General features: G+C 39.2%; 2 protein-coding genes across 2 annotated transcripts in view; both read right to left on the bottom strand.

Annotated features, from left to right (window-relative positions):
• Nucleotides 1-1,170: 1,170 nt before the first annotated feature.
• LOC126078751 (caspase-12-like) lies at nucleotides 1,171-20,951 on the bottom strand. The gene is given in 10 exon segments (XM_049889499.1): nucleotides 1,171-1,269; nucleotides 1,825-1,931; nucleotides 5,203-5,301; nucleotides 5,304-5,345; nucleotides 14,339-14,573; nucleotides 15,181-15,201; nucleotides 15,203-15,355; nucleotides 16,088-16,167; nucleotides 19,242-19,319; nucleotides 20,868-20,951. Coding segments are annotated over 10 exon segments (960 nt in total). The 5' UTR covers nucleotides 20,914-20,951.
• Nucleotides 20,952-21,016: 65 nt separating this feature from the next.
• The window catches only part of LOC126078750 (caspase-13-like), a 50,429-nt gene continuing 47,866 nt past the window's right edge, over nucleotides 21,017-23,579 (bottom strand). The window contains exon 9 of the mRNA XM_049889497.1: nucleotides 21,017-21,102. The gene's annotated coding sequence lies outside the window, so the exon portion shown is untranslated. The remainder of the gene's footprint in view (nucleotides 21,103-23,579) is intronic.

The following is a 23,579-nucleotide window of genomic DNA, read 5'->3' as shown; positions in this document are numbered from 1 at the left end:
TTACATAAAATTAAAGAAAGACTAAAAAAAATTAGACAATTATAGAAGAATACAGGTGGAGTAGTACAATTTTTAAGCTTTAAGAAATAGAAGCCAGTAGGTATGGAAAGTTAAATTAATTCTGTTACAGAAAATTTGAAAGTTCTCTATGTCACTGGGAGAACCTGGGTAGTGCAACTGGTTAGTGTACGTGGCTGCTAATCAAAGGTTGAAGTTCAAATTTACCCAGATGCTGCTTAGAAGAAAGGCCGGGTGATCTACTTCCAAAAATCAGCTATTGAAAATCCTATGGTGCCCAGTTGTACTCTTACACACATGAGGTCATCATCAACCAGAACTGACTTGTAAAACATCTGGTACTGGTATATGTCACAGAATGACATACATGGAATTAAATGTCAGACAACTGACTAAAAAATGTTTACAAGCATACGATTATGAGCTAATATGATTGTTTACATTCAAAGGACTTAAATTGATAAGAAAAACATAAAAAAATCTCAAAATAAAATAGAAGGATAATTTGAAAAATTAACAAAAGGAAAAGAACGTAGCTAATGAATATGTTAAAAAAAACTAATGACTTTAATAACAAAAAGATATGCTAATGACATCAATAATTTTTCATCTATTAGTAACAGTTTAAAAGAGAACATTATTCTACCTATCAGTCATTACTTTAGATTTCTTCTATGCTTATAATTTAGCATAAAATTTTGACATTTATCAAAAATTGTATAAGTATTTATATTTGGAAAGTATTTATACTTGGAACAGGGAAGTATCTGACTCAGTAAAGCTGACTTGGTAAAGAGGCTGAACGTCAGCTGTACCTGGCATTTCTGATTATTGCAGGTGACCAGGTTTTTGTGCACGCATCAGAACCAAATAGCTTCCACTGATTGAACAGCGCTTGAGAGAAATTATGACTAACGTGTTTCTAGCTGGCCAATATTGGACTTATTTCTTACACAACCATTACACTGTGGTCAAAGTCAAATAAAACCAGGGTTTCATAGAAGACAATTGAGACAAAGGCAGATAACATGAGCCCCTGTAACAGGCAACTGACAGCTATCATTGTTCTCCAGGTTATCAGTCTTTAGGTTGTGCAGGGAGTCCCCAAATCTATTTTGTGAATTCACTTAACTGAGATGCCTCTTATGAGTTTTAATTCCCAGGGAAGAGGCAGAAATATCTTGTCATAGATACACTTTCAATGGTGGGCATCTGGGTCACTTCATTTGGGGTTTCAAATGAATGTTGAACCTAAAATAGTAAACACATTTAAAACCAAAACGAAACCCATTGCTAGCAAGTTGATTCCAACCCATAGTGACCCTATAGGACAGAGTAAAACTTCCCCACAGGGTTTCCAAAGAGCAGCTGGTAAATTTGAACTGCCAATCTTTTGGTTAGCAGTCAAGATCTTAACCACTGTGCAACCAGGGCTTCAAAGAAAGCATTTAGGGGTACCTAGACTCCTCTTAAGAATGACAGAATGCAGAGTGTATTATGGCTGTGGTCAGGCACATGTAAACAGAAGAAAAAATTTAACTTTTCCTTGGGTATAATGTATTTGCAAATGAATTAACACTCTAAGAAGCTTTCCAGGATTAAGGAGGGATATCAGTTTCAAAGGATATTGAGAAGACACACTCTCGTTCTAAGGTGTATTTCAGAATGCTTTCTCTTTAAATGAACTCAGAGTCAAGCAAGGAGCATGAAGATAACTTAAGAGCTTCAAGATTCCATAAAAAGCTTGACAAAGGGGTCTACAAAGTTGTGTGGGGCATAAAATTTGATAAATGAAAGGATGCTTACCTTTCTAAAAACTTCTTCCAAATGAAAATAATAATACTTCTTGAAGCAGTTGACGAGTTGAGAAATGAAGAGAGAGCCATTTGTGTGAAGCTTCCAAGAAACATTATCTGCAAAGACAAGACACTGTAATACTCAGGAATGTGGTCTTAGTCTAAGTGTGAAAGACTCCTGGAGCCTTAGCTTTGGGGCAAAGTCTGATTCTACTGTTTAGTAAAGAGAGGTCAAAGGTGGGTAAGGAAGAATGCTTGTTTTCACACGAGGCCCAGAGAGAAGCAACCTGGACCTATAATTGTAAATCCCCTTGACTCTCTCAGGAAGCAAAGCAAAGTTATGACCCCTAGGATTGTGAGTAGTAGAAAAGATCTTAAGTCCTTTCAGCTCTCATGACACAAAAGAGAAATCCAGCTTTAGACATTCTAGGTCTCCTCTTCATTCATACTGTTTTCATACTATATATTTTTTGCACTTTTATGTTGTGTGAGAAATCTTTTGAATGGCTACTTCTCTTTACAATATAAATATGATTGACCACTTCATTCATTAAAAAAAAAGGATAATCTTTCCCTAACTACCAAGTTACCTGCAGTTAGTTTCCTATTTCTCCTTCCTGTTTATAGTCAAATTCTCAGATTTGTCTATAACCATTGTATCTATTTCCTGCTATTCTGCTCACCTCTCAGCTTTTTCTCCCACTTCCCACCCCAGCTTCACCAGATGGCTTTCCCCAAGGTCACCCGTGACTTCCATGTCACTAAATCCAATAGTCATTTATCAGTCTTCTTACCTCTTGTCTCACATCGGAAACCATGGTGACTTCAACAAATTACCTATTGGCAACTCTGATAACACACACTCCTCGTTTTCTTTCCTAGTCTCTGAACATACCTTCTGAGTTTACTTTGCTGGCTAATTGCTTTCATGCTGCCATTGAACATCAGAATTCTTCAGACCTCAACTCTAGGAAATCTTCTCACTCCTGTCTTTGTTCTTAGATAATTTTATCCATTTCTAGATATTAAGGATCGTCTTTAGGCCAATGTCCCCTAAAAAATTCTATCTCTAATGCAGATCTTCCTTCTGAAATATACAACTGTGCAATTCTCTATTCTTTGTTCCATTTTGAAATATCCCAAAGGCATCTCAAACCTTCTTGCAGTGTTTCCCATTGAAATAAATGCACCACAATTATCCACTTAAACACTGGAGTCACCTCTATCATCTCTTCTTGTTTGTCTTCCATGTCCACTAAAACCACCAAGTTATTCTAAATTATACACTAATTATCTGGGGGATAAAACAACTTACTCCATCCCAAATCTGTCATCATCTCCTATGGCCTGAAATATTACAGTAGCATTTGAACCTATCTCCTTATACCCACTCTTGCTTTACTCTAATCCATTCTCCGTAGAGCCCCCAGAGTGATCATTTAAAAGTTAAAAGGTTATCATTCCATTGCTTATAGCCCAGTTTTCTATTACTGTTAGTATAAAGGGCTAAATCCTTCTCTAACACATGAGAATTCGAATTTTCTGTCCTCTTATCTCCCAACCTCTCCAGACATCCTCCCTGACTTTGTGTTCCAGCCACACTGACCCAGTCTTCCAAGTTCCTTTCTTTCTCAGGTCCTCCATTCACACTGCTCTTTTGCCTGGAATGTGCCTACCTTACCCTTGACCTTTTAACTCCTCTGTCTTTTCAACGTTAGCAAAAAATTTTGTTAAAGCACTTACCACAGTTGGCAAACATCATTTGTTTCAGTGATACTGTGGTGTCCCCTTCTCCTGTTTAATTTCTGCCTCCCTGGCATGGCTATAAACTTAGCTTTGGGGCAAAACCTGATTCTACTGTTTAGGAAGAGAAAGGTCAAAGCTGGGTAAGGAAGAACTTCTTGTTTTCACAGCAGGCCCAGAGAGAAGCAAAATGGACCTATAATTGTAAATCCCCTTGCCTCTCAGGAAGCAGAGCCAAAGTTATGGCCCCTAGGATTGTGAGTAGTGGAAGAGATCATAGGTTCTTTCAGCTCTCATGACACAAAAGAAAAAAAGAAAAATCCAGCTTTAGATACTCTAGATCTCCTCTTCATTCATACTGGTTTCATACTATATATTTTTTGCACTTACTTTTATGTTGTGTGAGAAATCTTTTGAATGGCTACTTCTCTTTACAATATAAATATGATCAGCCTCTTCACTCATGCCTAATAATCATGCTTGCTTTAATCATGTAGCATGTGTGCTCTGAACCTAGACCAATCCTAGAACATAACGTATACCGAATAATTATGTGTCGCAATAAACAAACACAAGAATTTTGCATATTGGGCTTTATTTGCTAAACTGAATTAAATAATCTCTCAGAGTAAGTATCAGGATTTTTATGCCTTTTTAACTTCCTTTGACAGCTAAAAGTATAGAATTCCTCTTTCCATTAAAGCCTTATGAAAACATCAATATATAAAACAAACAGAAGTGGAGCTAAGCTAGTTGTGGGGTGGGCATTGTTTCTGGGAGAGGGTAGGGACTGAACTGCTTGCCTGGCCTTTTTCCTTTCCTCTAGGCTAGACTCTGATTGTCTTCTAGTCTCTTTCTACTCAAATGTAGGCAGAGCCCAGCAGTACCGGCATCCCCTAAAAGCTTTTTAGAAAGGGTGACTCTAGGCCCCACTCCAAATCTACTGAAGCGGAATCTGCACTTTAACGGGATCCCCAAGCGATTCCTGTACACACTAAAGTCTGCGTTCGTTATGCTAGAACGCAGAGGACTGTGAGTTGTGCAAACTAGGCTTTCTGAAATTACCCTTGTTACCTGTCATGAGTGGCTGTTAATGATATTTCATACAGGTTTGACCAAAAGCAATCAAGAATATCCTCTACTTTTACCTTCTACTATGACTTTCCTTCCAAAAAAGGATTTTCATTCATTGTCTACCTTATCCTGAAGATATGGATTTAACTATTAATTAATTTCCTAAGACTAGATTCAAATAATAAGCCAAGGATGTGTAAAGCAAGAACTACCAGTTTTACTGATTGGCTCATTTCATTGCTAGTAGATAATCAGATGGGTAAAATCCTGAGAAGATAATGCATTTCTGTGCTGTTGTTATATTTAAAAAAAAAAAAACCCTCTTATTTAGAGTTAAGACCGTTTTAAGTTTGGATCCTCATCAAGCTCCCGTTCACTTCTAAAATTTCCCCCCAAACGAAGATTTATAACATTTTCACTATCAAAGTCTCAATATTTTAAATCCCGCCTCTGCCTAAAATATCCCATTAATTAGAGAAGAAATTTTCTGATCAGTGAAAGATTTGATCATAGCCAAGCCTGTTATCTGAAAAATAATGATTTAGAAATTCCCCTCCCTGGAGGAACTTAGGTGGGGTCAACGCTTTGAAAGCAATGAAGTCCTTCTCCACGTGGGCATTGGTAATTGCATCATTCTGGATGTTACATTGTGAGGGCTGGAACTGTGTGTAGATGCTTCTCCCATGTCAGTCATCCAAACAATCCCATCACCTTCTGGGACAGACACCCATCCAGTGATCATGTCTTATATTTCTTTAAATAATTTTTATTGTGCTTTAAGTGAAAGTTTACAAATCAAGTCAGTCTGTCATATATAAACTTATGCACACCTTACTACATACTCCCATTTACTCTCCCCCTAATGAGTCAGCCCACTCCCTCCTTCCAGTCTCTCCTTTCATGACCGTTTTGCCAGTTTCTAACCCTCTCTACCCTCCCATCTCCCCTCCAGACAGGAGATGCAAACACAGTCTCAAGTGTCCACCTGATACAAGTAGCTCACTCTTCGTCAGCATCTCTCTCCAACCCATTGTCCAGTCCCTTCTGTGTCTGATCAGTTGTCTTCAGGAATGGTTCCTGTCCTGGGCCAACAGAAGGTTTGGGGACCATGACCGCCAGGATTCTTCTAGTCTCGGTCAGACCATTAAGTCTGATCTTTTTATGGGAATTTGGGGTCTGCATCCCCCTGTTCTCCTGCTCCCTCAGGGGTTCTCTGTTGTGCTCCCTGTCAGAGCAGTCATCGGTTGTGGCCGGGCACCATCTAGTTCTTCTGGTCTCAGGATGGTGTAAGTCTCTAGTTCATGTAGCCCTTTCTGTCTCTTGGGCTCATAGTTACCATGTGACCTTGGTGTTCTTCATTCTCCTTTGATCCAGGTGGGTTGAGACCAATAGATGCATTTTAGATGGCTGCTTGTTAGTATTTAAGACCCTAGATGCCACACTTCAAAGTGGGATGCAGAATGTTTTCTTAATAGAATTTATTTTGCCAATTGACTTAGAAGTCCCCTTTAGCCATAGTCCCCAAACCGCCGCCCTTGCTCCGCTGACCTTCAAAGCATTGAGTTTATCCCGGAAACTTCCTTGCTTTTGGTCCAGTCCGCTTGAGCTGACCTTCCGTGTATTGAGTATTGTCCTTCCCTTCACCTAAAGTAGTTCTTATCTACTATCTAATCAGTAAATAACCCTCTCCTACCCTCCCTCCCTCCCCCCCTGGTAACCACAAAAGTATGTGTTCTTCTCAGTTTATACCATTTCTCAAGATCTTATAATAGTGGTCTTATACAATATTTGTCCTTTTGCATCTGACTAATTTCACTCAGCATAATGCCCTCCAGGTTCCTCCATGTTATGAAATGTTTCACAGATTCGTCACTGTTCTTCATCAATGCGTAGTATTCCATTGTGTGAATATACCACAATTTATTTTAACCATTCATCCGTTGATGGACACCTTGGTTGCCTCCAGCTTTTTGCTATTGTAAACAGAGCTGCAATAAACATGGGTGTGCATATATCTGTTCGTGTGAAGGCTTTTATTTCTCTAGGGTATATTCCAAGGAGTGGGATTTCTGGGTTGGATGGTAGTTCTATTTCTAACTTTTTAAGAAAACGCCAGATTGATTTCCAAAGTGGTTGTACCTTTTTACATTCCCACCAGCAGTGTATATGAGTTCCAATCTCTCCGCAGCCTCTCCAACATTTATTATTTTGTGTTTTTTTGGGTTAATGCCAACCTTGTTGGAGTGAGATGGAATCTCATCGTAGTTTTAATTTGCATTTCTCTAATGGCTAATGATCGAGAGCATTTTCTCATGTATCTGTTAGCTGCCTGAAGAGATTCTTTAGTGAAGTGCGTGTTCATATCCTTTGCCCACTTTTTCATTGAGTTGTTTGTCTTTTTGTGGTTGTTTTAATAGAATCATATAGATTTTAGAGATCAGGCGCTGGTCGGAGATGTCATAGCTGAAAATTTTTTCCCAGTCTGCAGGCGGTCTTTTTACTCTTTTGGTGAAGTCTTTAGATGAGCATAGGTGTTTGATTTTTAGGAGCTCCCAGTTATCGGGTTTCTCTTTGTCATTTTTGGTAATGTTTTGTATTCTGTTTATGCCTTGTATTAGGGCTCCTAACATTGTCCCTATTTTTTCTTCCATGATCTTTATCGTTTTAGTCTTTATGTTTAGGTCTTTGATCCACTTGGAGTTAGTTTTTGTGCATGGTGTGAGGTATGGGTCCTGTTTCATTTTTTGGCAAATGGATATCCAGTTATGCCAGCACCATTTGTTAAAAAGACTATCTTTTTCCCAATTAACTGACACTGGGCCTTTGTCAAATATCAGCTGCTCATATGTGGATGGATTTATATCTGGGTTCTCAATTCTATTCCATTGGTCTATGTGCCTGTTGCTGTACCAGTACCAGGCTGTTTTGACTACTGTGGCTGTATAATAGGTTCTAAAATCAGGTAGAGTGAGGCCTCCCACTTTCTTCTTCTTTTTCAGTAATGCTTTACTTACCTGGGGCTTCTTTCCCTTCCATATGAAGTTGGTGAGTTGTTTCTCCATCACATTAAAAAATGTCATTGGAATTTGGATCAGAATGCATCGTATGTATAGCTGTCTTTTTGTAGAATAGACATTTTTACTATGTTAAGTCTTCCTATCCATGGGCAAGGTATGTGTTTCCACTTATCTAGGTCCATTTTAGTTTCTTGCACTAGTACTTTGTAGTTTTCTTTGTATAGGTCTTTTACATCTTTGGTAAGATTTATTCCTAAGTATTTTATCTTCTTGGGGGCTACTGTGAATGGTATTGATATGGTGATTTCCTCTTCGATGTTCTTTTTGTTGATGTAGAGGAATCCAAATGATTTTTCTATGTTTATCTTATAACCTGAGACTCTGCCAAACTCTTCTATTAGTTTCAGTAGTTTTCTGGAGGATTCCTTAGGGTTTTCTGTATATAAGATCATGTCATCTGCAAATAGAGATAATTTCACTTCCTGCTTGCCAATCCAAATGCCCTTTAGTTCTTTGTCTAGCCTAATTGCTCTGGCTAGGACCTCTAGCACAATGTTGAATAAGAGCGGTGATAAAGGGCATCCTTGTCTGGTTCCCGTTCTCAAGGGAAATGCTTTCAGGCTCTCTCCATTTAGGGTGGTGTTGGCTGTTGGCTTTGTATAGATGCCCTTTATTATGTTCAGGAATTTTCCTTCAATTCCTATTTTGCTGAGAGTTTTTATCATAAATGGGTGTTGAACTTTGTCAAATGCCTTTTCTGCATCAATTGATAAGATCATGTGGTTTTTGTCTTTTGTTTTATTTCTATGGTGGATTACATTAATGGTTTTTCTAATATTAAACCAGCCTTGCATAAAAAAGGTATAAATCCCACTTGGTCATGGTGGATTATTTTTTTGATATGTTGTTGAATTCTATTGGCTAGAACTTTGTTGAGGATTTTTGCTCTATGTTCATGAGGGATATAGCCCTGTAATTTTCATTTTTGGGGGTGTCTACCTGGTTTGGTATCAGGGATATGGTGGCTTAATAGAATGCGTTTGGTAATATTCCATCATTTTCTATGCTTTGAAATACCTTTAGTAGTAGTGGTGTTAACTCTTCTCTGAAAGTTTGGTAGAACTCTGCAGTGAAGCCTTCCGGGCCAGGGCTTTTTTCTGTTGAGAGTTTTTTGATTACCTTTTCAATCTCTTTTTTTGTTATGGGTCTTTTTAGTTGTTCTACTTCTAATTGTGTTAGTTTAGGCAGGTAGTGTTTTTCAAGGAATTCATCCATTTCTTCTAGGTTTGCAAATTTGCGAGAGTACAATTTTTCATAATAATCTGATATTATTCTTTTAATTTCAGTTGGGTCTGTTGTGATGTGGCCCATCTTGTTTCTTATTCTGGTTATTTGTTTCCTTTCCTGTGTTTCTTTAGTCAGTCTGGTCAATGGCTTATCAATTTTGTTGATTTTTTCAAAGAACCAGCTTTTGGCTTTTTTAATTCTTTCAATTCTTTTTCTGTTCTCTAATTCATTTAGTTCAGCTCTAATTTTTATTATTTGTTTTCTTCTGGTGCCTGATGGATTCTTTTGTTGCTCACTTTCTATTTGTTCAAGTTGTAGGGACAGTTTTCTGATTTGGGCTCTTTCTTCTTTATGTATGTGTGCATTTATCGATATAAATTGGCCTCTGAGCACTGCTTTTGCTGTGTCCCAGAAGTTTTGATAGGAAGTGTTTTCATTCCCATTGCATTCTATGAATTTCTTTATTCCCTCCTTAATGTCTTCTTTAGGCATTGTGGTTAAGTGCCACAGCTGCTAACCTAAAGGTCAGCAGTTCAAATCTGCCATGCGCTCATTGGAAACTCTATGGGGGCAGTTCTACTCTGTCCTATAGGGTCGCTATGATTTGGAATCGACTCAATGGCAATGGGTTCAATGGATTGTTCAGTTTCCAAGTATTTGATTTCTTTTCCCTGATTTTTCTGTTATTGATTTCCACTTTTATGGCCTTGTGGTCTGAGAAGATGCTTTGTAATATTTCGATGTTTTGGATTCTGCAAAGGTTTGTTTTATGACCTAATATGTGGTCTATTCTAGAGAATGTTCCATGTGCTCTAGAAAAAAAAGTATACTTTGCAGCTGTTGGGTGGAGTGTTCTGTATAAGTCTATGAGTCAAGTTGGTTGCTTGTAGCAGTTAGGTCTTCTGTGTCTCTATTGAGCTTCTTACTGGAAGTCCTATCCTTCTCCGAAAGTGGTGTGTTGAAGTCTCCTACTATAATTGTGGAGGTGTCTATCTCACTTTTCAGTTCTCTTAAAGTTTGTTTTATGTATCTTGCAGCCCTGTCATTGGGTGCATAAATATTTAATATGGTTAGATCTTCCTGGTTAATTGTCCCTTTAATCATTATGTAGTGTCCTTCTTTATCCTTTGTGGTGGATTTAACTTTAAAGTCTATTTTGTCAGAAATTAATATTGCTACTCCTGCTCTTTTTCACTTGTTGTTTGCTAGATATATTTTTTTCCATCCTTTGAGTTTTAGTTTGTTTGTGTCTCTAAATCTAAGGTTTGTCTCCTATAGGCAGCATATAGACGGATTGTGTTTCTTTATCCAGTCTGAGACTCTCTGTCTCTTTATTGGTGCATTTAGTCCTTTTACATACAGCATAATTATAGATGAGTATGTGTAGTGCTGCCATTTTGATGCCTTTTTGTGTGATATTGACAATTTCATTTTTCCACTTACTTTTTGTGCTGAGACGTTTTTCTTTGTAAATTGTGTGTTCCTCATTTTCATAGTACTTGATTTTATGTTTGCTGAGTTATTATGTTTTTCTTGGTTTTTATTTTGAGTTATGGATTTGTTATAGCTCTTTCTGTACCTTAATATTTACCCCTATTTTTCTAAGTAAAAACCTAACTTGTATTGTCCTATATCACCGTGTTTTCCTCTCCGTATGGCAGTTGTATGCCTCCTGTATTTAGTCCCTTTTTTTGATTACTGTGATCTTTTACATATTGACTTCAATGATTCCCTGTTTTGAGCATTTTTTTCTTTTTAAAATTAATCTTAATTTGTTTTTGCGAGTTCCCTATTTGAGTCGATATCAGGATGTTCTGTTCTGTGACCTTGTGTTGTCCTGGTATCTGATATTATTGATCTTCTGACCAATTTCCATTAGTATTTCTTGTAGCTTTGGTTTGGTTTTTGCAAATTCTTTAAGCTCGTGTTTATCTGTAAATGTTTCAATTTCATCTTCATATTTGGGAGAGAGTTTTGCTGGATATATGATCCTTGGCTGGCAGTTTTTCTCCTTCAGTGCTCTATATATGTCATCCCATTGCCTTCTTGACTTCATGGTTTCTGCTGAGTAGTCTGAACTTATTCTTGTTGATTCTCCTTTGTAGGAGAGCTTTGTTTTATCCCTGCCTGCTTTCAAATTTTTCTCTTTATCTTTGGTTTTGGCAAGTTTGAAGATAACATGTCTTGGTGATTTTCTTTTTGGATCAATCTTATATGGGGTTTGATGAGCATTGAATAGCTATCTTTTCATCTTTTATGATTTCAGGGAAGTTTTCTGCTAACAGATCTTCAACTATTCTCTCTGTATTTTGTGTTATCCCTCCCTGTTCTGGGAATCCAATCACATGCAAGTTATTCTTCCTGATAGAGTCCCACATGATTCTTAGGGTTTCTTCATTTTTTTTAGTCTTTTATCTGTTTTTTTTTTTTCAACTATATTGGTGTTAATTGCCTTATCCTCCACCTCCCCCACTCTGCATTCCAATTGCTCGATTTTGCTCCTCTGACTTCCTATTGCGTTGTCTAATTCTGTAATTTTACTGTTAATCTTTTGGATTTCTGAATGCTGTCTCTCTATGGATTCTTGCAGCTTATTAATTTTTCCACTATGTTCTTGAATAATCTTCTTGATTTCTTCAACTGCTTTATCAGTGTGTTCCTTGACTTTTTCTGTAGTTTGCCTTATTTCATTTATGAGGTCATCCCTGATATCTTGAAGCATTCTATAAATTAGTTTTTTATATTCTGCGTCTGGCAATTCCAGGATTGTATCTTCCTTTTGGAAAGACTTTGATTCTTTAATTTGGGGAGTTGTAGAAGCAGTCATGGTCTGCTTCTTTATGTGGTTTGATATCGACTGCTGTCTCTGAGCCATCTATAAGATATTGCAGTGATTTATTTTATATTTGCTCACTGAGTCTTATCTTGTTTTGTTTTCTTTCAATATACATAGATGGGCTACTAGATTGCGCTGTCTTGATTGTTGTAGCCCTTGACTCACTTATGTCCTATTACCAGCTGGTTTGGGCTGTTACCAGATATATAAGCCTAAGAGTCCGTTCACTATTCTTGAGTAGAATCTGATTTTTGGTCATCCAGTGTGGGGTGCAGACTGTCACCTATCCACCTAGAGGAGTAGTGGTGATAGTTGTGTGCACCAGATTCTAGTAGCAGCAGGGGGTCACTCTCCAGGGGGGCAGGATGCTGACAGGCTTCCCCCAAGTGCCAGTGAGGTAGGTGTGTCTCTATTCCTAAAGCACTTTGGTGGGTGGACTCTGCAGCTGTACCTTAGGCACCCAATGCATGTACCTCTACAGATTGGTAGGTGTCACCATCCTCAGACCCCTAAGGCAGGAGGCTAGGTGGCTGGGAGGAGCTTCAGCCCTCAGTTCCCTGTTGTGGGTCAGTGAGGGCTCTGTTGAATACGCAGAGACATCAGACCTGGGAAACTTGTCTTTCCAGTAATCTGCTAAAACAATTACAGTCAGATCCCTATCAGAATTGCCTTTGCATTATAATAGCCACCTTGTTCCCTGTAGGGATGAAAGCTCAAGACTGTGGATCTCATATGCTTGGCTAGAGCTGGTTGTGTATTTTTAGTCCAGTTAGGGAAGGATTTTTGGTCCCAGGGTTTTTTGTAGCTGCTTCTCTGAGGGCAGGAGAATGGGTTAGGAAAAGACCAAAATAAAAAAAGAAAAGAAAAGAAAAACCGCAGAGCACTTCACTCTCTGGCTCAGGAAATTCCAATGTTAATGAAGCCGCCTGGGAAGGTGGGGGGAGGGACCAGATAGATAGGAGAGAGTAGCACCCCGGAGTATAGACAAAGTTACTTATCTTGTTTGGTGAAGACTGTTTTATTTGAGATTCCCGAGGGGTGTGTAGCCTGTGTGCTTTGGCTGGGTCGAGATTGCCTCCGAGGGTCAGGCCCGCGTCCTGTGCTTGTGCTGTCTCAGAAGCCATTGTCAGTTCCTCCACTCCCAGTCCAAAGCCCAGCGCCAAGGTTCCCCGTCTGGGACGCTGCGCTCTCAGCTCCAAAACCAGTCGCTGCCTCCCAGTGACTTCTCCTTCTGTCAGCCGCATTGCTGTGCTGCCTGTGTGCACTGGCTAGGTTCCCCCCGAGGTCACTTCTGGGGGCTAGGGCTGCTACCCATGTTTGCGCCATCTCAGGATGCCATGGTCAGCTCCCTTGCGCCCAGTACAAAGCCCGGCGCCAAGGTTTTCTGACTGGGACGCTGGCTTCAGGCTCCGAAAGCAGTCGTTGCTTCCCTGTGGTTGTTCGTTCTCAGTCTCTGTCACTCAGGTCAACTCTTTAGATCTGTGTTTGATGGTCAGGGTTTGTAGATTGTCATGTATGTGATCGATTGTTTTTCTGAGTCTTTGTTGCAAGAGGTATCCGAGGTAGCTTCTACCTAGTCAGCCATCTTGGCCCCCCCCGTCTTATATTTCTTATTGAAGATTTTATATTTACACACACACAAACACACACACACACACGACCTATTTCTTTTACCATTGTAACTTAACTTCAGCGTCTTTCCATATGACATTTATTAAAAATGAAAGCATCTTATTAATAGAAAACGGGCCCCTAGGTGTACAAACAGTAAAGGTGCTTGACTGCTAATGAAAAGGCTGGAGATTTGAGTGCACTCATTGGTGCCTCAGGAGAAAGGTCACACAGTAGTTTTATCTACTTCCAATAAATCAGCCACTGAAAACCTTATGGAGCACAGTTCTGCCCTGACACCCATGGGGTCACCATGGAATCAACTCGAGGGTAACTGGCACTACTTGAAAAACTACCTCTGTAACTGTAAAAATACAGAGTTCGCTTAAGTTTGGGATAACCATGTTGACAACTTAGTCACAAATGGATGGGACATTGTTCACTATTTCATGCCACATATTGTTTCTTTAAAAATGGTACAGACTAAATATAACTTCTTTCTGGACTGAACCTAATACAGTAAAACCTGAGAAAGCTGGCACCTGTGTAAGACACAAACCTGTCAGAGACAAAAAACTCCAATATTTTCCTCTAAAATGAGTGATAGAAAAGTGGTAAGGATGCACCCCTTCAAAGGCAGAAAACTCGAGAGACCAGGGAAAACAGGCAGTCCCGTCAAATCCCAGCTTTCACAAATTTCACATTAGTAGAACTAAAAGATTTGTTCTCTCAGCCATCCCTGATGAAATGAAAGATAAACTCCAGACTAATAAATAATAGTGCACGACCACGAACTCATAGCAGCTCTATAGGACAGAGCAGAATTGCCCCTTGGAGCTTCCTAGGAACGACTGGTGGATTCGAACTGGTGACCTTTTCGTTGGCAGCCGAACTTTCAACCACTGTGTCACCCGGGCTCCACCTACACTCCTTGGTGTCCCCCAGTTCAGACTCACCGCCTCGGCAGGCTTGCATGATGATGATTTTGGGTTTGTCTTTGAGGTTCTTGCAGTTGCTGTTGTTGAAAATTCGAAAGATAGTATCATCTTTCAGAATATCTGGCTGTTGTGAACTGTGCTTCTTCCCACAGATTCCATCTAGGATGCCGTGTGACATAAATACCAGAAATGTGCTGTCTGAGGACTTGTGCTCTGGGCGGGCAGCAAACTGCCTTAGCTCTTCTTCCATTTCCTGAAACAGAGGCCACAGTCACTATCGAGGAACCTGCCCTACAAAATTGGCGTTAACAGAGAAGAGCAAGCGCTAAGAAATCAGGTAGTTCTTATCGGGCACAATTGTGAGAGAAATAATATTCTGACATAAAAAAATTTTTTTTTTTTTTAATAAAACCCTAAAATCTAGATTTCTAGAATATTAAAGCCAGAAAGGTTTTTACACAGCATCTAGACTAATCGTTTTCCTCAGAGTCTCTGATTTCTGAACATCCTGGAGAATGAAACTTCTTAAAGTGAGGTCCCTGTGGTTTTTAAAGCCACCCAGGATATTTTTGGCATAAATTGGTCTGAGCCAGGCTGTTAAGTAATAGATGCCTCCCACATTGAGGACTTCAGATGGACCAGCTTTTTTTTAGGTATTTAGTGAAATACCGCTGTATAGAGCTGCTCTGACTCTCTGCCATGTGACTATGCACTGGAGGAGGCTGAAATCCAGGGGACTCTACTTTGGAGCAAACATAATGCCTGTAACAGTGTACATTTTGTTCTTGTAGCTGCCAGGGGGAGAGGTTCAGAACTGTTTAAGAGGGAAAGTGCCTTGTCCTGCTCTTGGGGGTTATTACCTGAGCTGAGAGATTCTTTTTTTACAACCACTAAGTATCCAAGGTTTTCCAGCACGTCTTGCATTCCCGAAATGTCAATTTCAGCACCGTCCCGAGTAGAAGGATGGTCCAATTCTTTGTTGCAGATGATGAGGGCCAGGCGTGTTCGACCTGCCTTCTCCACCACTGGATATATCTGCGGGCAACAGACACAGAGCAAATTGCCTCCTCTCTTGTGCCTTCAAAGTCCATTTGTTGTTGTTGTTAGGTGCCATTGAGTTGGTTCCGACTCAAAGGGACCCTGGGTACAACAGAACAAAACACTGCCCAGTCCTGCGCCATCCTCACAATAGTTGTTATGCTTGAGCCCATTGTTGCATACAAAACCAAAAAACCACCAACTGCCTTTGAATCGACTCTGACTCATGGCAACCCCATGTGTGTAGAACTCTGCTCCATAGTGTTTTCAGTGACTGATTTTTTTGAAGATCAACTGACCTTTCTTCCAAGGTGCCTCTAGCTGGACTCAAACCTCCAACCTTTCAGTTAACAGTTGAGATTTTTAACATTTGCACTACCCAGGGACCCCCCCCATACAAAATAGACACTTATAATTTTGGGGTGATGTGCTGGAAAGCTATGGGAATAAAAATATATTCCCATGAGGAAAGAGATAATCCCATACTGAAGACAAGGACTTGGCCTAAGAATTTATTACAAGAACTTGGCTTGGGTGGTGTACAGGAGTTTAGAGCGTATTCCAGGAGGATACGGAATCTATTGTGAGAAAAAAAATCTATTATATAAAATCCTATGACCTTAGGCCTGATGTTAAAGCATTTGTGACAAGAACTAAAATTTTCCAGTAAGTCCTCAATGTCTCCTTTGAGTGGGCAACCTTATGTCTCCCTCCTCTAAAGCATATCACCTCATTTCCCCTTTTTGTCTTCACTTTTTGGAAATAATGAGGAGGGCAAAGCATCAATTCATCATTGGTTTCTGGAGGAGCTATAAGAAAAAAATAAAAACAACTCATTAAGCAATAGTGTCCACTGACTTGCAGTCTTGCAGATCTCTTGGCTGTTCCCTCAGTCTTGGGAAATGCTTACTGCCAGCCAACAGAAAAGGTGAACATAAGACAAATACATTGGGAGGCAATTTTTCCAAGAGATTGTCTTCTGAGTCATACAGTTAACACCCCTACGTTTCATATTTAACGTGACAAAAACAAAACTCTTGAGTGCTCCTCTTTTTTCTTTCTTCTTCTTACTAACCCCACCATAAATTCCTGTCTTTTTTTAGTGATCACAGCATTGACTAATCTCTCAGGTCCAATGTGATGGAGTCACATGAACACAGAAACTGAGATTTGGAGGAGTGGCTAAAGTTCATCTAGCTTAGTCAAATCATTCTTCAGGTATTCAAACTCCATTTACAATATTCCTACTGGCTTATTACAACTCTCTGAAATACCTCCACCGGCAGGGAAGTAACAACATTCTGAGGCATTTTTTGACAGTTCTGTGCATCGTAACATGTGTGCCTTCTACGTATTGGTATGTATTCCTCCTTTGAGATTAGACAGAAAAAGTCTAGTTCCTTTACTTGTCAAAGCTCAGGCATTCTTCCAGAACTTCAATATGTCTTCCCCATGTTCTCCTTGTTTTATGTAAATGTCCCCACATAAACAATTATTTTATTGTATCTTAATGGTGTTTCTTTGTCTTCATTGCAATGCCAACTTAATTAGGAAAGGGGCCATAACTTTCATCTTTGCATTCCCAGTATCTAGCAAGATATCTTGCACAGATTAAACTTTATAAATGTTTAGAGATAAACAGACCTTTAAATATTTGAAAGTAGCTACCAATATCCTCTGGTTCTCTGTTTTCCCTTAGGGACACAAACCTTAAGTTCCTTCAAATATTGTTGTATAAGAACTATTTCATTTTTTTAAATCATCAAACTCATCAATTTCCCACATCACTATCTACTTACTCAGTTTTCTCTCTTACTACAATGAAACATATGCCCTAACTCCCACTAAGGCCAACACTTCTATGTGTGTTCTGAATTCCTCCCCCTCTCACCAACAAGGAATTCACCTTTGCGTTTATCTAGCCCAGTCTCATGCATCACCAGTTTCTCCCTCACTCCCTACTCCATCATCCCCATTGGCATACAAGTATGCCTTAATATCAGCCATCTTTCAAAAGACTTTCTCTTGGCCATACTGGGTCTTTCTTTATTTTCGATTAGCACCATCTCACCAGATGGCTTCTTCTAGTCTCATGTCTTAAATACTATCTATTTTCTGGTTGATCCCAATGTTTAGTTCCAGCTTTTATCTCTTTGTGAACTCCTCATTTGAACCCACTTGCCTCCTTATCCTCTTCCGGAGGGAGTAACTGATGTTTCGAACTTAACAAGTACAAAAAAGAACTCTTGATATTTACCTGCTCCTATGCATCTATTCCCCATGACCATCCCATGTTGTTTTTTTCCATTCACACAGTTGCCAAGCAATATCTACAGCTTACACTTCATTCTTTTCTCTCTTTCAAATCCTACATGCAACCTACCAGTTAGTATCTGTTGACTCTATCTCCAAAATAGATCCCAAGTTTAACCATGTCTCACGGTTTCCACTGCTACAACTCTAGTCTAAAAACTATTACTTTGTAAGTGAAATATTTAAGCTACCTCCGACTGCCACTTTGATTCCACTCTTAGCTATCAGCCCATTGCTTAAAAACTTCCAAAGCTTTCTGTTGAAAATAAACCCAAATTCTTTTCACCTGGCTTAATAGGCATTATGTGGTCTGGCCCCTGTCCAACTCTGCAGCCTCTTCTACCACACCCTGCCTAATTCCTATTCTACAGACTGATTGGCCTTCTCTATGATGCTCTTTCAATGTAAGAGCATTCCTGTCTCAGGGCCCTTGCTCTTGCCTCTTCCCTTCCCATGGGATGCTTTTGCCTTATGGCTTGGCATGACTGTCTTCCCATTGTTAGACAAACATGTAAATATCATCTCAACAGAATGGCCATAACTGACCACTGTAGCTCACATACTGTCCTACCACCCAATCTTCTTACCTCCCTCTCTCTGTGGTAACCCTCTTTTCTCTTGTATATTCTCTGAAATTATACTATTTATTTTTTATGTATTTGTAATACATCTATCCTTCCTACACTATAAACTTCTTGAGACCAGGAACTTTATCTATCTTGTTTACATATTTCTATAAACTCAGCAACTAGAACAGCATACAGTGGCCTTATTTAATATATGCTGATTTACTACAATAATAAAGATTACACAGTTCTTTTTCCTTCCTAAGTATGTCCATAACTTCTGAAAATATGGTGCCCAGAAAACAACATAATCTACCCTCTTTAGAGAACACCTATCATCACCTCTGTTTAGACATTATGATTCTTTAATGTGGCCCAGGAATTCATCAGTTTCTTTGGTGACCAAATAATATGCGTGACTCATACTGAGTTTCTTTTTTTTTTTTCTTAACCACATTCTTTTCCTGTTTCATGCAGTAGGTGGTTTCTTAAATCTTTGGCATTTTATGAATCCTCCTAAAGACATTATTAATCCCATTTTAAAATATGAGGCTCAGAAAGGTGGGGATATTTACACCAGAGCACATGGCTAGTCAGTGGCAGGGACAGGCTGTGTCTAGGTTCCATCAATTTCACCCCAGTTCTCTGTTCACTATACCATATGGGCTCTCTTTATCAAACCTACCTCAGATAATGTTTTTATTCATCCATGGATGAGTATTACTGTCAGAGCTGAAAATGATGCCTGGGCCAAATCAGCATTCTCTGCAGTTTAATCGTCTTTGTTTTCATTTTGGAATTCTGAGGAAAACTGAAGGGCAGAGGTATGGTCTAACATACCTTTGAGGGACTTCATCAGAAGCAGAGTTGAGAGAACAATCAGATTTCCTGAATCTCAGATGTGTGGTCTTTTTACTATAACCTAGGAGCCCTCCACAGCTATTTCATCTCAAGTGATATCTGAGGGTTTCCACTGGCCAGTGGGTTTGGTGGTAGTTAGTTACCTGTTAGAGGGAGAGCCAATGCCTGGGCTGACCCAGCTTTTTCCTCATGTTCACTATCTTCATTTTCATCTTCATATTCTGAGGTAGAATGAACAAAAGGTTGAGGATCAATGTCTTACTCTAAAGACTGTTTCCAAAGGCCAAAATTGACTGGGAACACAGGTGTCCTATACCTTACTTGGACTACCTTTTCACCACACTAGAGATCTAAGAGTTTTCATTGGGATCTGGGATTTGAAGACAGTTACCTATAGGAGAAGAAAATAATTCAGAGTTCTTCTCAGATTCATCATGGTCACTTTCCATATGAGATTATAAAATAATATGAAAAATAGGTTTGTTGGCAGAACTAGGTTTCTAAAACCTATACACTTCAGACTCTTTCCCTTGCACTGATAGACAAGAAAATGACTATATTCAGCATGGTGCTTCCCTGTGGTACATGGATATTTGGCCCATTCTTTAAGCTCAAAGATTGTTTTGGAGGACAGTAACCTTCTGCCAAGTAAAGGAAGAGGCAGGGTTTCCATGAAACAAGGAAGAGCTATTTATCTCCCTGATTATATAATTCAAGAAATAATTAAAATCTTTATTCATCAAGGCTTTTTATGCGGTAACACTTTTCATTCTGAGGAATGAAAATCTGTCTCTGAATATACAAGTTAAACAGTCTTTAAAAAAGAGACAGAGAATTCCAGAAGGATCTTCCAAGAGCCAGGATTATACTCATGTATGTATTGTACTCTACAGCAGGGTTGGCAAACTGTGGCCTGTAGGCCAAACTCAGCTTACTACCTGTTTTTGTAAATCACATCTGTGCTCATTTTTGTGTGTATTGTCTATGGCTACTTTCATGCTACAAAAGCAGTATTGAGTCATTGTGAGAGAGGCCATATGAGCCACAAAACCTAACATATTTACTATGTGGCTATTTACAGAAAATGTTTGCTGACTGACCCATTCTCTAAAGAGAAAGAAACATTTATGCTGCACTAACCCTCAAATTCCTTAGGTCCTCCCTTAACTTGCAGGCATCTAGGCTTCAGAAGATTTATCCTAGGGGCTAAGCCAAAGCTAGGCAGAAGGTGATGGATGTTTCCTTATTGAACATTCTATATCTGGAAACGACTTTACAGTCCATATTGCATAGCCAGAGCAACCCAGTCTAACTACAGACCACCACTGAATTCAATACAGCTCCCACAACATTCATTCTTTTAACACATATTTAGTAAGCACCTATTTATGTGTTAGGCACCATATCTCTGATTTTGGAATGCGTTCATGAATGAAGCAGACAAAGATATCTGCCTCATGGAGATTACATTTTGGAAGGAGAAGATATGGTATAATGAATACCTATGTTTTATAGAATGATTGAGGGTGATAAATGCTAAAGAAAAAAGATTATACAACAGTATAAAGCCATTGGGTGTTCTGGCACAGGGAATTGGGTATGTCAGGGCATTTTTCAGTATTGAATAGATTAGAGAGTCAGGCAAAGGCAGTTTTAGATATGTGGATAGTTTATACTCCACATGCAAACAAGGAGAAATAAAGACGCTAGCTACTTATAGGACAATAGAGAAAGAACAAATAATTAGTCCTTTGACCCAAGCTACTCACTTAAACTCAGCTGTTTTATGGGGTTGAAGAAGCAGTCCATAAACATTTTGCCTGCCTTCTGGGTTGTCTCAGTGAAATCTTCAACTAAGTTTTTAGTCCATTCATGATGAGATTCGCGCCTTCCCCCAGTCTCTATAATTCTTCTCCATTTAACACATTCTTCTTAAGGCCATAAAATGTATTCTTGGCAATTAACTTCACCTTTTCACGGGATCCTCTTTTGATGATTTCTTAGCTGTGAAAATAATGTAATAGTAGACATGGACAGCACCTTAGATATTTGATCCTAGTCCATTGGTTATCAAATTTTAATGTGCAGAAGAATCATCTCAAAAGCTTGTAAAAACAGAGGGTCCTGCACCCCATTCCCAGAAATTCTGCTTTGATAGCTCAGGGTGTCATCCATGAATTTCCATTTCTAATAATCTCATAGATGATGCCACAACTGCTGGTCCGAGGACCACACTTAGAGTGACACTGATCTTTTTCAATCCTCCCCTTTTTCACAGATGGGAAAACCAAAGTTCAGAGAAGTGAAGTAACTTCAGTAAGGAGCTTTGTGATAGCTGACTCAGTTCCGTCTTTGTATCGTCCATAACCCCTTTACTTTCTGACACTTTTATCAGTAACTAATTTGGAAAACACATTATATTCAATGTTTGCAGCAGTAGAACATAAATATATCATGCCTGTAAAATAATAGATTTCTGTTTTCATTATCCAGGTGGCTCTGCATGTAGAGATTGAGAACACATGGTACAGATGGTTTGCTCTCTGCTAGAAAGGAAAGGTCATGGAGAGAGCAGAAATATGGAGGAAATGAAAGTTACTCTGTTCAACTGCATGACCTCTCACGGGCAAGTCTCTGCCAGATTAGTTTGAACATTTTAGAGCCATTATAAAATGGATGAGAATTTCAGCTCAAGGTGAGTCAAAAAGAAAGCCTGAAATCACAGAAAACATTTTAAAATTTAGGTCCAGACTTTTTGTATTTTCCTTTCTTTCCAGAAGATATATTACCTGAAATACTTTCTTAGCTCAGTAATTGCTATCCCATTTTGCCCCCTATTTCCCTCCATCCCCAGAGTAAAACAGTTGTGTCTGGTGAGTCTCTTCTTCATGCCTATTTCTTCTTTCTCCAGAGCTGTAAACCTCCCCCAAACATAGCCACAAGCAACAGAAAAACCTGAGTCACTCATCAGCCATGGCTACTTCTACTCTCTGGGCAGGAAAGGCAATGAAAACGAAAGTAGACTTGCACAGTCTTCTTTTTTTCCTTGGTGGGACAGAGTGTTGATACTTCTTAAATGGGAGACTGCAGCTTCCCAAACTCCCTCATTCTCTGCCAAGATAGACTCTGTCCTTTGCCTATTCTAATATGTAGCTTCTTTCCTTTGGAAAACAAGAAGCAACTCTTTTCTTTTCTCTCTGGTGTAACAGTTACCATAATGAAAACACACACACACACATCTCTATGTTCTCTTTTCCAGGCTTTTTCTTTACTTTTCTCTTACAATAAATGAAATTAGTCTCTGTGCTGCTCACAGCCTTTGAATGGCAGGGAGGCCTCACATCCCTGATGCCCAGCCAAACCATGAAGTGTGAATTTGGAGGGCTTAAGAAGGGCAAGAGGCTCTCTGAGAACTGCCAAACAGTGAAACTCTTATCACTCTTTCAAAAAGCCCAGATAAGTCATCTCTTTTTTGTCTCTCTACCACTTATCTGCCAGTTCTAGGTATTGTTTATCTATGAGATTTATGTATTTATTTATTTTCGTTAACTACTCAATTTTCTTAGAGTCATAGTTAGTACATGCCATGTTTCAATTATTAATAGAAAAAAAAATTTTTTTTTATTTGTAGCGGTTTCTTCTCATTTTGAGTCATGGCACATCAGCGAATGAAGGTCCAGAAAGCTTGACTCTATCCATGTCATTAAGGTCAACTATACATTCAGGAAGTGGTTCTTCCCCAATCATATTTTGAGTGCCTTCCAACCTGAAGGGCTCATCTTCCAGCACCATATCAGGCAAAGTTCTGCTGCTATTCATAAGGTTTTCACTGGCCAATTCTTTTCAAAAGTAGACTTCCAGGTCCTTCTTCCTAGTCTGTCTTAGTCTGGAAGCTCACCTGAAACCTGTCTTCCATGGGTGACCCTGCTGGTATTTGCATACTGGTGGCACAGCTCCTAGCATCACAGCAACACACAAGCCACCAGAGTAAGACAAACTGACAGATGCATGGGACTCCATAAGCTATTACCACCACCACAGTGAGACCAGAAGAAATAGATGGTACCTGGCTTCCTTTAATGAACATTTTTATCAAGGACTCTGATCAAAAGGAGGAAAATTATCAAACAAAATTTCAAACTTTTGTGGAAACCAGACTTACTAGATCCATTGAGACCAGGGAAACCCCTGAACCTAATGCCCAAAAATAATCTTTAAACCCTGATCTGAAACTATCCCGTGAAGCCATCATTAAGCAGTAGTTTAGCCCAATTAATAAAGAATTTTTGCCTCAAACATAGTACTCTTATAAAGAATTATCTATATGAGTGTAAACTGAAAACAGTTAATCTAAAGCACAGATGAGAATTTTAAAGGGAAGAGAGCCTAAATTAATGGTGATGAAACAACATGGGTAGAGATAAAATGGTGACACAGAGACAGGGCCAAGAAGGCCGAGTAATCAGACCCTTTTGGTGGTC

Source organism: Elephas maximus, chromosome 7, assembly GCF_024166365.1.
Source record: "Elephas maximus indicus isolate mEleMax1 chromosome 7, mEleMax1 primary haplotype, whole genome shotgun sequence".
Taxonomy (NCBI): Eukaryota; Metazoa; Chordata; class Mammalia; order Proboscidea; family Elephantidae; genus Elephas; species Elephas maximus.
Note: the sequence above shows the minus strand (reverse complement) of the source record. Positions and strands in the feature narration are given on the sequence as shown.